Source organism: Pituophis catenifer, unplaced genomic scaffold (assembly GCF_029215685.1).
Source record: "Pituophis catenifer annectens isolate HBS135680 unplaced genomic scaffold, rPitCat1.0.hap2 SCAF_1, whole genome shotgun sequence".
NCBI classification, from domain to species: domain Eukaryota; kingdom Metazoa; phylum Chordata; class Lepidosauria; order Squamata; family Colubridae; genus Pituophis; species Pituophis catenifer.
Window position 1 is genome coordinate 43,776,448 of NW_027256881.1, and position 12,329 is coordinate 43,788,776.

Consider the following 12,329-nt stretch of genomic DNA (forward strand, 5'->3'; position numbering starts at 1 on the left):
CTTATGTTGCCAGTCAGCATCCAAGACTTGCTGTTTAAAAAGCATTGAAGTGATCATAGTGCATGGACAACAAAAATGTGAGGACAGGCAAGGATTAGTAGCTTATACAACATCATCCTTGGGATGCACCGTATCTCCCTTCTAGCTTATCCGCCTGTCTAGATTTCCATGCTGTAATACAAACAAATGTTTGGGGGCTCTGGTGATAACAAGAAGTTAAAAGCAGTGCAACAGTTTAGATTACCAGAGAAAAGTTTATCTCATAGAAGAAAGGAAAGGCTACTAAACTGAGCTGGCATAAATGTGAAACTATCAGACAGAATTCTAGGAAAGGAATTGGAATTGAGGTATGGGAAATAGATGGACATAGGGAGCTGTGCATTTTGAAAATGGATTTTAATAAAGACAACATGCCCTGGTAAACCTAAATCAAATTGGGGAATATTTGTACTGCTAAAGAGCGTTGATGGTCACAATTTGAAGAAGTGAATTGAAGATCAGAATAGGATGATGAGTGCTAAAGAAAGACAATAACTATTAAATGCAGAGGGTGCAATGAGATACTAGAACAGTGATGGTGAACCTTTTCGGCACCGAGTGCCCAAACCAGAACAAGTGTGCACACATGCGCATCGGCCAGCTGGTCTTCGAATTTCCAGCACTCTGGCATATGCAAAAACCAGCTGGCCGGCATGCAGGTGCATGCTGGAAAACCAAAGACCAGTTGGTCAGCACGCATTGTTGTGACCTTGGTTTCCTGAGTCATTAAAATACACAAGTAGTCCCAAAAACCTATTTTATTGCAACAGCTGTGAATTACGTTCATTCACAGCTGAGTCCCAATTAGTTGCAAAAAGTCCTTCGGGAGAAGTCCTTCGGGATAATCACCAACCTTTATCACCCTTGATACAGTGCCAAAGACCTACTTGGCAAAGCCACAGGGAGTCCAGAATCAAACAGAGATGCCAACTGGGAACAGAATTAACAAGGTTGCTTTCCTGCAAAGGGCCCAAACGTGCCTTTGCTCCTCTTTTAAGCCTTATGGGACAGGCCAATCATCTCCAGGCCTTACTCCCAAGTCCCTTTTGTTTTAACTGTTCTTGCCTTCTGGCAGCTTTGCGCATGCGCACAATAGGAACAGGTTCCTCCTGTTCCTCTGCCTCTCTGATGTCCAACTCTGGAGGCTCCGAAGTCCGTGCATAACTCCCAGATAGCCCTGGCCCCATCTCTGTCTCCGACGCAGAGCCCTCGTCCAAGCCTTCCCAGACTCCAGGACTGGCCCATGGTCCTCCCAACCTCCTCACTGTCCAACTCCAGCTGTTTGCCAGCTCCACAGGCTGCTGGCAAACACCAACACTCATATGCTCCGGCGCACACGAAGACCAGCTGGCCAGCGCATATGCATGTGCTGGAAACCAGAAGAGCAGCTGGCGATGGCGCACATGTCCACAGAGAGGGCTCTGCGTGCCACCTCTGGCACGTGTGCCATAGGTTCGCCATCACGGTACTGGAAGAAAACGAAAATCTAGTAGGCCAGTTACCAGACCATCTGAGAGAAATTTTGCCATGAATTTCTAGGAAGGCCTTAATTCCAGAATTAGGACACAGAAAGGATTAAAAATACAATTAATCTTCTATCATAATTCCCTCTATATATAGGATGAGAGTTGTTTTAACACTGAAATATTGGCTTCAAGAACCTATTCGGTTAGATGTATTATAAAGACAAATAACATTCCCATTACTTTTTATTAACTATAAGGAGAGCACAGAGAACAATAGGCAGTGCAATTAGCTGTGTTTGACACTGAAAAATCAAAAGTATTTTGCTATTCTCTTGCATCTGCTTCATCACCAGTTTAAACTAACAACAAAAATACAATTCTGAATCCGCCCAAATCTTACATGCACTCTGTGCCACTCTTATTCCTATGAAATTTAACATAAAATATTAAATCACATCCACTGGACAGAAGTTAAGATTTAGTAAGAAAGTAAAAATTCTTGAACACAATGTTCCATGTTTGAAAATAAACACCCTTTAATTGCAAAAAAGTATTAGAGAAGGACTCGAGAATCTAAAATATTGCCCTCAGGAATTTAGAATGCAGGAATGGTCCAAAATAAGCTCTTTCCAAAATCTGTGATTACTTTAGTCATAAATAATTTAATAGCAGCAGACACACAACTTTTATTTCAAGCAAAAGGATCTTAAATTACCTGCAACACTTTTGTGTGCTGTTTATTCATTTTCAGACTGAGTCGTCTTCTTATCTGAGACATCAAACACCACCCATATCTTTAAAGCCTTTTATCTGTCCAGTGAAGTTGCCTTGGATTACAATTACTCAAATTTTGTCTTTTGCTAATCAATCAAAATGTGATTATCAATACAATAGTGAGCAAAGGTCTTCAATATTCTTTTAAGGCTAATTAGTGTCTTCGAATAAAATCACAGTATCATTTGTCTAAAGTAGAATTAACCAACTGTTTCTAGCTCTTAGAAGTCTAGATCAGATAAGAGACCCAGGAATTACTGTAAAAACAGAAAAGCAGAGACCAGTAAAGATACCTATTTAATCAATATCTGAGTTGAGATATAAGTGTTAAGTTGCTTCAATAGGATGCATCTTACTTGTAAACTTTATGTTCTGTATACATAAGCAAGAGTAGCTAGTTATTTATGTGGTAGTTTTTTCTGAGACTGAAACAGGTAGAAGGTCTACATAGAAATAAAAAGAGACAGCTTAATATAGGTAGTCCTTGTTTAGTCTCTGCCTCATTCAGTGACTGTTTGCAGTTACAGCAGTGATGAAAAAGTAACTTTGCAAACAATCTTTGCATTCACAACCTTTGCAGCAGGGGTGAAATCTAAAATTTTTCCCTACCGGTTCTGTGGGCGTGGCTTGGTGGGGGGGTGTCCTGTGACTGAGTGGGCATGGCCAACTCAGTCATTCAGCCACGCCCACTCAGTCACAAGACCCCCTCCCACCAAGTCACGCCCACAGAACCTGGTAAGAAAAAAATTTAAATTTCTATTCTGCTGGCGTGTCCTTACCTTTCTCCCGCGGCTCCGCCCACCCGCCCCATATCCCGGAGTCAGGGAATGCACCATTCCCCGACTCCTACTGCTCACCTTTCTCCCGCAGCTGGCTGTCAGGGAAGGCAAGCACCCGAAAGGGACCGGAGTCACTCACTCTCCTTGAAGCGCACACTGTTTATTTAATTCAGCGGCAGGTTGGATGTGCGCTTGTGCAGCCGGCACGTGGACCAGAGTGGCTCATTCAAGAAGGAGAGTGAGCGACTCCGGTACCTTTCATGGTGCATTCCCTGACTCCGGGGAATGGGGCGGGTGGGCGGAGCCTCCAGCTTCCATTGCTACCGGTTCTCCAAACCACCAGCCATCATCGCTACCTACTCGCCCAAGCCGGTCCGAACCGGGAGCATTTCACCCCTGCTTTGCAAGTCTGTAAAGCAAAGGAAAGCTGAAATAACATCAAAAACAGAGCCACAGTTTCTGTTAACAACTACTTCACTTAACAAGTGAGTTGCTGGTCCCAATTGTGATTCTAAATGAGAACTACCTGTATGTTATAGATCTGTGATGGCAAACCTATGGCACATGTGCCAGAGGTGGCACACATAACCATATCAGTGGGCACGTGAGCTCAGCTCCGGCGTTGAATGCATGCACCGGCCAGCTGATTTTTGGGCCTTTTGGGCCCACCAGAATTAGGGAAACAGGCTTTTTCCTGCCTCCGGAGGGCTTCGGGAGGTGGTGGGGAAGGCCCATTTTCGCCCTCCCCAGATTCCTAGAAAGACTCTGGAGCCTGGGGAGAGAGAAAAATGGGCCATTGTGTGCCAGGAGCGGGGGGAGGGGGGTCGCACACTCATGTACAGAGACAGTACGCATAGAATTATGGGTGTGGCCACGTGCACGCATGACACACACGCACTCCCCCCACTCCTGGCACACGATGGCAAAAAAGTTAGCCATTACTGTTAGAGATCATTCAAAAATGAATACACAATTCAGAGGGAATATAATCTGTAATATATGATAGATATGATTTGTAGTGCTCCAATATACTATATTAAAAATAATTGTATTTTACTTTTATTAAACATTTTGAAGTCAAGTAGTAAGGGAAATATCCTGTTTTAGATTAATAATATTCTATGGCAGTCTAAAAATTAAAAGCAGTTTAAAAGCTCAATCAAATACTAGATCAAACAAAACTGAACCATTGTTCTCTTAGCAACTATGTTTAACTGCAGATTTAGATGTATATTTTGCCACACAAACTGATCCCTCATAAATTCTCAGGGTTCATAACGAAGGCAGTGCTATCTAGTGACATGGCTTACCTGTTCCTAGCACATGTACTGAGTCTCCATTGGGGAATTACACATAAAGTTCAACAGGAATATTAAGGAAATTTCATATGACCATTTTATTGCCAATACTCAATCTCCAATAACATGCTTCAGTTTAACTATAAAGATTCAATTTTGACTCAGAAAGAGTTCTAAGAAAAAGCCCATCATTCTACATTTGTAAACCTTTTAATAACCTTTGCTTCATTTTCTTTGTCTTCTAAACATAAGCCCATCCTCCCTCATATGTTTCAGGCACTACTGAAATACCTAGCCAAAAATGAATTCCTTTCCCCCTTTATTAAACACACAGCAATTATTTCAGCAGATTTTTGACATAATGAATAAAACTTAAATTTCAGGATACAACACGGTCCATTGTTTGATATATCAGTCCACACAATATTGTTCAAACTTTTCATAAACATATACTTTTTATATATAATTTTATATACAATATACAATTTAGGCATGTATAACTCATCTGTTACGTATTTGTTTTTATCCTTCTTTTACCCACAGCAATAACCCTGTGAGTGAGATGGTCTGAGAGAGAGTGACTGGTCCAAAGTCACCCAACTGGCTTATATGCCTAAGGCAGGACCAGAACTCGCAATCTCCTTGTTTCTAATCTGCTGCTGGCTCTGACAAATGCAACAAACATTTAATAAAAGTTAAGTAAAATTTGGTACGAATAGAATAGAATAGAATAGAATAGAATAGAATAGAATAGAATAGAATAGAATAGAATAGAATAGAATAGAATAGAATAGAATAGAAATCTTTATTGGCCAAGTGTGATTGGACACACAAGGAATTTGTCTTGGTGCATACTCTCTCTGTGTACATAAAAGAAAAGATACATTCGTCTAGAAGGTACAACACTTAATGATAGTCATAGAGAAAAATAGGCATTCCGTCCCCACATTATTCTATTACATAGTGGATTAGATTAAGATATATATTGTATTGACTTTATTTTAGGTACTAGACAACCCATGTCCTGTTGTGTCATCATTTCAGAGATATTTTCTTACCTAAAAAGAGAAACAGAGAAACAGTGGAAGTGGAAACAACTTCTAAATTCCTGCTGGTTTCCCCACTGAGTTTCCTTATAGGAAATCAGCAGGTAGCATGAGAAGCTTTCCCCTTCCTTCCTTCCTTCCTTCCTTCCTTCCTTCCTTCCTTCCATCCATCCATCCATCGCTTTCCGCTTGATTGTTTGCCTGATTATTTCATTTTCCTAATCAAGGAACTCCCATGGAGAATACCACATCCCAACCAAAACAGGGCAAGCAAGCTATTGTATATAAACAGGTAGCAAACCCTGCACTCACTGATGATGAGTTAGTTGGGTAATGAAATATCTACAAGCAAGCAAGCAAAGAAGATCAACGGGCACCAAGGATTCCATAGTGTAATCCTGAGCTATATATATTCTCTTCTATTGCATTCTAATTCTTTGCTTGCATTTAGAGTCTGGAGACTCAAGTGATATGAAAGCATTTGTGACAAATAAAATTGTCTGGTAATCCTAATTCCAACTTTTTTACTTATCGCAAATCTCACCGTAACATTTCAGATTTTAGTTATTTTCATTTCACTTTTATGACATTATATAAATTTTACATGCTTTTCACAATTAATTACAAAACATTATTTAAAATGCTAAATAAACTTAAACTTTGCCAAAGCAGAGAAACATCTGGAAAAAAACAGTGGGAATGTCTAAAAATATGTAGATGATCATATTTCATGGCAGGATAATTGTATCTCTTTGCAAATCATGTATCACAATTTCATTTCAACAGTACATGAACAACAGTCAAAACAAAATGACACCTGAGGAGGCAAATACCCAAATAATCAACAACTGCAACATCCTTCAGATCACATCAATCTCTAGTAACTATTATTTGCATTTTAAAGAATCATAGTTTAAGAAACAAAGAAAAAAGGTAAAGCCAAGATAATCATAGAAACTACATTAGTTTTTATTATATAGTGATATGTCACACATTCAAATTATGATAGTTGTGGTAAAGACAATACTTTCATTAGAAACCTTAATATTAACCAATTTATGTGTATTATTATTACGTTTTCCCCACTTTTTATACATAAAATAAAGGCAGTAATTATTTTGTCTTCTATTTTTTCACAAGAATTGTATTATATTTACAATAGTCTAATAATTGCAAAAATAATAATTTATTAAAGGATATTAATTATTAATATTATATTACTGAGCATTTCACACTACAAAGAAAAAATCAATCAAAATGGATAAATAATACTGGTAAAATATTACTTATTTTCTGCATGGATTAAGACTGCCAGATATCCAAGGGAACTGAGTAGTGATCTTAAAAGGCTTTCCTTATTTATTCTTCTATCCCCTGAATGCATATTCACATATATGAATTTGTTCATCTGCTTTCCATCAAAAACCTACTAAGGGGGAAGGGAGTAGGTTTATTTATCCTTTAATTTCTATAGTTCCTCAAAGAATTAAAATGTTATCTAGGTTCAGCAATCTGCCACTACTCAGGGTGGCTAGAAAGAGAAAAATTGGGAGTTGGGGACAAGGGTCAAGCAGATATAACAGATTAGGGGATACATTTCCACATATTGCCTGCCACATAATGAAAGCAGAAAGGCTCTTTTCACCTCCAGCCAATGAACAACCTTCAGAATATTTTCTTCTCATCTGACAGAGAACTAACTTCTCCCATTTATGTGTTCATCTTGCTGGTTCAGCCTCCAAGATTCATACCTGACCAAGTTGGATACTTTCTAAACTGCATGTTTTCATCTACATATTCTATTTAGTAACTTACATTTTCAGAAGTGTTTTGCTGATTTGCATTACAGGGATGTGCTAATGATGAAAGAAAACACTGGAACAATGAAATGAAATAATAAAATAAATAAAATAAAATGCAAATTAGTAATTTTGTGAGATGACATAAGGACATTTGCATCCTTTTTCTGAATTTTACAAATTCAAATTCTACAGTGGCACTACTGAATCCCATGAAAACATCAAAACCTCTTATTCTGATCATTTAGCTAGCAGCAAACACAGAAATCCATGACTGGAACAGTACTTCTTACCGAATGTGTGTTGCAGGCAGGGACTCATACTGACGAGACAGAAATAATTCTCTGTGCTTCAATTGGTGCTTCTGTTTATCGGTCAGATCTATTTCTTTGGGAATTTCAGATTCTTCCTCAACTTCTTCTACACAAAAAAAGAAAAGAGAGGCCTGGTGTTATCTTTAGAACCATTTTTCAAGGAAGGTTTCTGTCCTCTATGAAACTTTCCACCTTATTTTTAATAGAATTGCATCTTTCTGTTTCTGCAAAAAACTCAAACAGTAATCAAACTGATCACAATAAAAAACAATATTCAACAGGAAAAGTCTATTTACAAGAATTATTTTCTATAACACAACAACAATAAATAATAGAGCTACCCTTCACTCTTGAGCTTTTTTACAATTCAATTATAATCATATTGGAGTTGGAGTGAACTGTGTCTCTCTACTAGCATAATGGTATAACTGGCAAAAGACATTTAAGAGCTAAGAAGAAATAAAAAGATGAAGAAAACTTCTTTTTCCTAATCTTTTTATTTCTTCTTAGCCCTTAAATGTATTGGAAGAAATTCCCTTTCATTATATTGAATTTAGCTCTTTAAAATAAAACCTATAATACCACTTTTGAGACTGAGCCATCATTCTTATCTTACATTTATTTTATGACTCTGCACTGTATATACATTTTTAAATAGCTGGTGTATAAATGTAGATTTTATACATTTTGATTTAGATTTTTAATATCATCAAATAATTCAGTATTATTTGGAATTGCAGCACTTATTTTAAATCAGATGATCACAGGTCAGGAATGACAGGAAGAACTCTTTATATCAGTCAAGCAAATATTTCTTATGGTCATAGACCAGCATAAGAAGGATGAGGTATAGACAATGTAATGTATAAAAATATATCAGTATCTAAGAATAATTATAAAGAGCTCAAAAATATAGAACAGAAATATATAAAGAAACAAAAGTCTTAAACGAGTGCTTTGGCCTGATTATATCCCATGCTGAGTAGAAGGATCTGGAGAGAAGCCTAAGATGAGATTTCAGTTATCTTGCTTTTTCCATGTGGACTGAAAATCATAGTTAATGGGACAAGGACAAGGACAAGTTAATGGAACAAGGAAAACTCTATATAATTCTATATCAAAACTCTCCGATTCCTAATGGTATAATAGCCCCATATGAAACCTTTTCCTATTTAGTTATATTGCTGCGAACAACAAAACTGGAAAAAAGATTCATGTGAAAAACAATTTCTATACAAGTTTCTGGGCTGATATTACACAAATGTCTAGATTGAGCATGTCTTCAGAGGCCCTTTAATCCAATGCTTGCTTTTTAAAAAAAAAAATCTGTTAGCCCTAGAGATTGTTATAGTCATAATCTAAGAATCCTAATACCAGTGGAACACTAGGGCCTGTTCAAATCTGCCTTCATCCTTGGGTATAGCTTCTATTTATGCTCGTACATTCTCACCATACATATAAAGTAATTAATTAATAGGGAATAATGTGAAAGAGGCCTATAGAAAAAAGGGGCTACAAGTATGTACAACCAAAGTTTGGAGAGAAGAGTCCTTCTCAGAAGTCCTTTGGATTTTACACACTGTGGCCCTCTCTAATGCCTTGGGGCAGCTTCTGTGTTACATAGCACATTCCTGCAATTACCATCTATCTTAGGGGGAACAGAAATGTCTTGATCTGTGTTCTTCCTTTTTAACACCTTGATGTGAGAGACACCAGATTACATCTCTGCCTGCATTCTCCTCCCTTCCATCTCAATCCAACAGTTTTAACCAACAAGGATAGGGCTGGTGAGAATCTTATTGACTGATTGCTTTTAAGCACGCTGTCTTCTTCACTTTTTTGTTCTTGAGACTAGGATTCCAAAATAGCTAAATTTTTGTTCTCTCTAGCCAAAAGGGTGAAACTGTATACTTGTAATACATTCCGTATTTAAGATCAGTTTCTATGCTACAAACTATTTACAAAAACCAAAGAGCATAATAAATTGAGCATAATAAAATACAGAATTTGGTAAAAAAAAAAAAAAAAGGCAAATTTTTAATATTTCACTTTTCCTAGTATTCCCACTTTATTATAAATTCTTGACAGCAAAATAACTGAGATTTTTCACCAATTAGAATCAGAAGATGCCAATTTTACAGTGCAGCTTATACTAGGAAAGTGACTATGTATAGCACGGGTGGAAAATGAATTTTCCCAAGACACCACATGAGAAACTGGGACTGTTACGCAGGGTGAGAATGCCTCTGCTGATACTTCACCTTCTGCCAATGCCCTGCTGATGCTTTGCGCCCTCTTGACAATGCCGCAAGCCACATAAGGACGACCAAAGGGCCAGATTCGGCCTGTGGGTCATTAAAGGCCTATGTCTGATATACACAATTTAGGCAACTAAAATTAGAAACTTGTCAAGGAGTTTGTAAAAAAAAAAAAAACTCTAAGAAAATAGAGTTACATTATATTAACTAACTGACTTCCACCTCTAAAGTTTAAGCATATGCCCCAGATATTTGTAGAATAGGGAGTCTGTTGTCCAACTCATTTTGAATTAAGTATTTCGACATGACATTTTTACACTGACTCAGCCTTCATTACCTAATACTAGCATTACAATCAACATTAAAAATAAGAGCGAAATAACTGAAAAACATGAGAGTGGTAAGCCAGGCATTACCAATAAACAAATTTTAAAAAGAACTACTGTCTCCAAACTTGAAAAAGAATTAAGAACCATCTCCAAACTTTGTTTCTGACCTGTCTAAATCAAATATCGTAACTGCAAACAAGCACTCAATTCCATAAAATTACTTTTTGCACTGCCAAGACAGGAGGAGGAGGAGGAGGAGGAGGAGGAGGAGGAGGAGGAAAAGAAATTAGAGGGGTTGTTGGTGCTCACTGAATTTGCTTGTTTTCTTGTTTCATTATCCTAACTATGATGATGATCTTAGCTAGTTAGGGTAATAAAATGTCTGCAAGAAAACAAGCAAGCTCAGACAAAATCAAGGACCCCTCATTTCAACTCTGAGCTACAAATGTTCTCCTTTATTAGAGAAGAAATTATTCAAGTTCTAGATATATGGGCCAGCCTGTTCAAATTCTGCTCCAGCAGTTGCTTGAGTGGATTAATATTAAACAAGAGCAAGAATGCTTATCCCCTAATGATATGCTTGGCTGCATTACTTAATTTCTTAAATCAAGCTTAAAATGTCAGGTAAGGAGCTGAAGTCAATAGTCTTTATGGTGGAAAACAAAGTTTATTCAAGCATGCTTTAAAAGCCACCAGAACACTTTAGACAGACATTTCTAAAGAATGAAGAAAGGTACCTACATTAGCAATGTTCAATCCTATATAGTTGTGGCCGTTCTAGGAATATATATGTCTTTCATATTTTCACTCATTATATATACAGATATGATAAATTCAGAGCATTTCTGAGTGTTCTGAAACATTCAAAAATAGTAACACTGCCAAGATAGGTTTAATAATTTAACTATGTTTTTAAATATTTTAGTTTATAAAAGTTTTAAGATTATAATTTTTACATTTTAGGTCACTTTTCATTTTTCTTCACCATTAGGGGCACTATTTTAATGAAGTATAAAAATATGATTTAAACAGATATAAAAGAACAAGCAAGATAAAAGTGTATGGGAATATCTACAACATAAAAGCTACACTTTATTTATTGTAATGTCACAAAACTTCACTAAAGACTGCCTGCTGCAAACTTATGATAAGTAGCAGTTTTGGTCAACACTTAATATTTGACATTAATCTGGTTAATGAGACATGTATGTATAAGAGTCAAACTCCAAGTGTATAAAGTCATTATCAATAAGAGAAGAGATGTTGGTCTTGCCTAATACACTCCTTCTCGTTGGGTGGAGATAGCAGACAGGAATAGGTTGACCTCGTCTGCTTAGCTAATTGGACTGAGTCTGTCACAGCTGTTAGGACACGCCTGTGTTGCTAGGGCTCCCCAGCTTTTGGTGATGACAAAGTGACAGACCTGACCCACAGACGATGGCAAGACTTTCCATTTGTCTCTGGATTCCACTAACACCAGGTCCAGAGCCTCCCCAAACAGTTTCTCCCCTGTGAAGGGGTTTGAGGCAAGTCACCACTTGTGGCGGGTGTCCGCTTGCCATTGTCGCAGACAGAGTAGGCAGCGAACCACTACAAAGGAAACAATGGTCTTTGAGGTAAACTGTGCCGTGTTCAGCGTGGTGTCTGCCGAGAACTGGACCACGAGCTTATTGATGTCCTGATGTGTTCTGAGATCTGCTGCCGGAATCCTCTCTTGCAGCTGGCGAAGCCAGAGCAAGGAGGCCCTGTTGAAAAAGGAAGCGGTTGTCGATGGGCGGACTGCCCATGCAGCTGCCTGATGAGTCCTCTGCAGCGTCTGGTCTGCCCTCCTATCTTCTGGCTTTAGGCTGTCTTCAGGTTCATCAGAAATGGTGGAAGAAGACTGTAATGCTGCCACCGGGACATCCACAGCTGGTGTTTGGAGCACCTTGCCAGATCCGGGCCCACGTTATAAAATCTCCTGTCAGCCGATGATGGATTTGGGCCTGCCCCAGGAGAGGTCCACTGTCACTGGACCATATCAATGAATAGCCTCGGAGAGGGACTTACCTCTGCCTCTGAGATTGGCTTGGAGAAAAGTGAATCCATTGGTTTGGTCGGGCCCTCTGGTTCTGGCTCTGCAAAGTGAGCCCCAAGCCAGGCTGAATTTTTCACCTTAAAAAGAAGCCACTTGAATAGGCCATGCTGGAAAAGTCCAGTAAAGGTTGACTGATCTGGAATTAGGCCA

General features: G+C 38.2%; 1 protein-coding gene across 1 annotated transcript in view; it reads right to left on the bottom strand.

The window, feature by feature from the left end:
• The window catches only part of MTA3 (metastasis associated 1 family member 3), a 131,813-nt gene that overhangs the window by 89,310 nt on the left and 30,174 nt on the right, over window positions 1-12,329 (bottom strand). Inside the window, exon 4 of the mRNA XM_070948489.1 lies at window positions 7,495-7,621. Within this exon, the coding sequence (XP_070804590.1) occupies window positions 7,495-7,621 (127 nt within the window). The remainder of the gene's footprint in view (window positions 1-7,494; window positions 7,622-12,329) is intronic.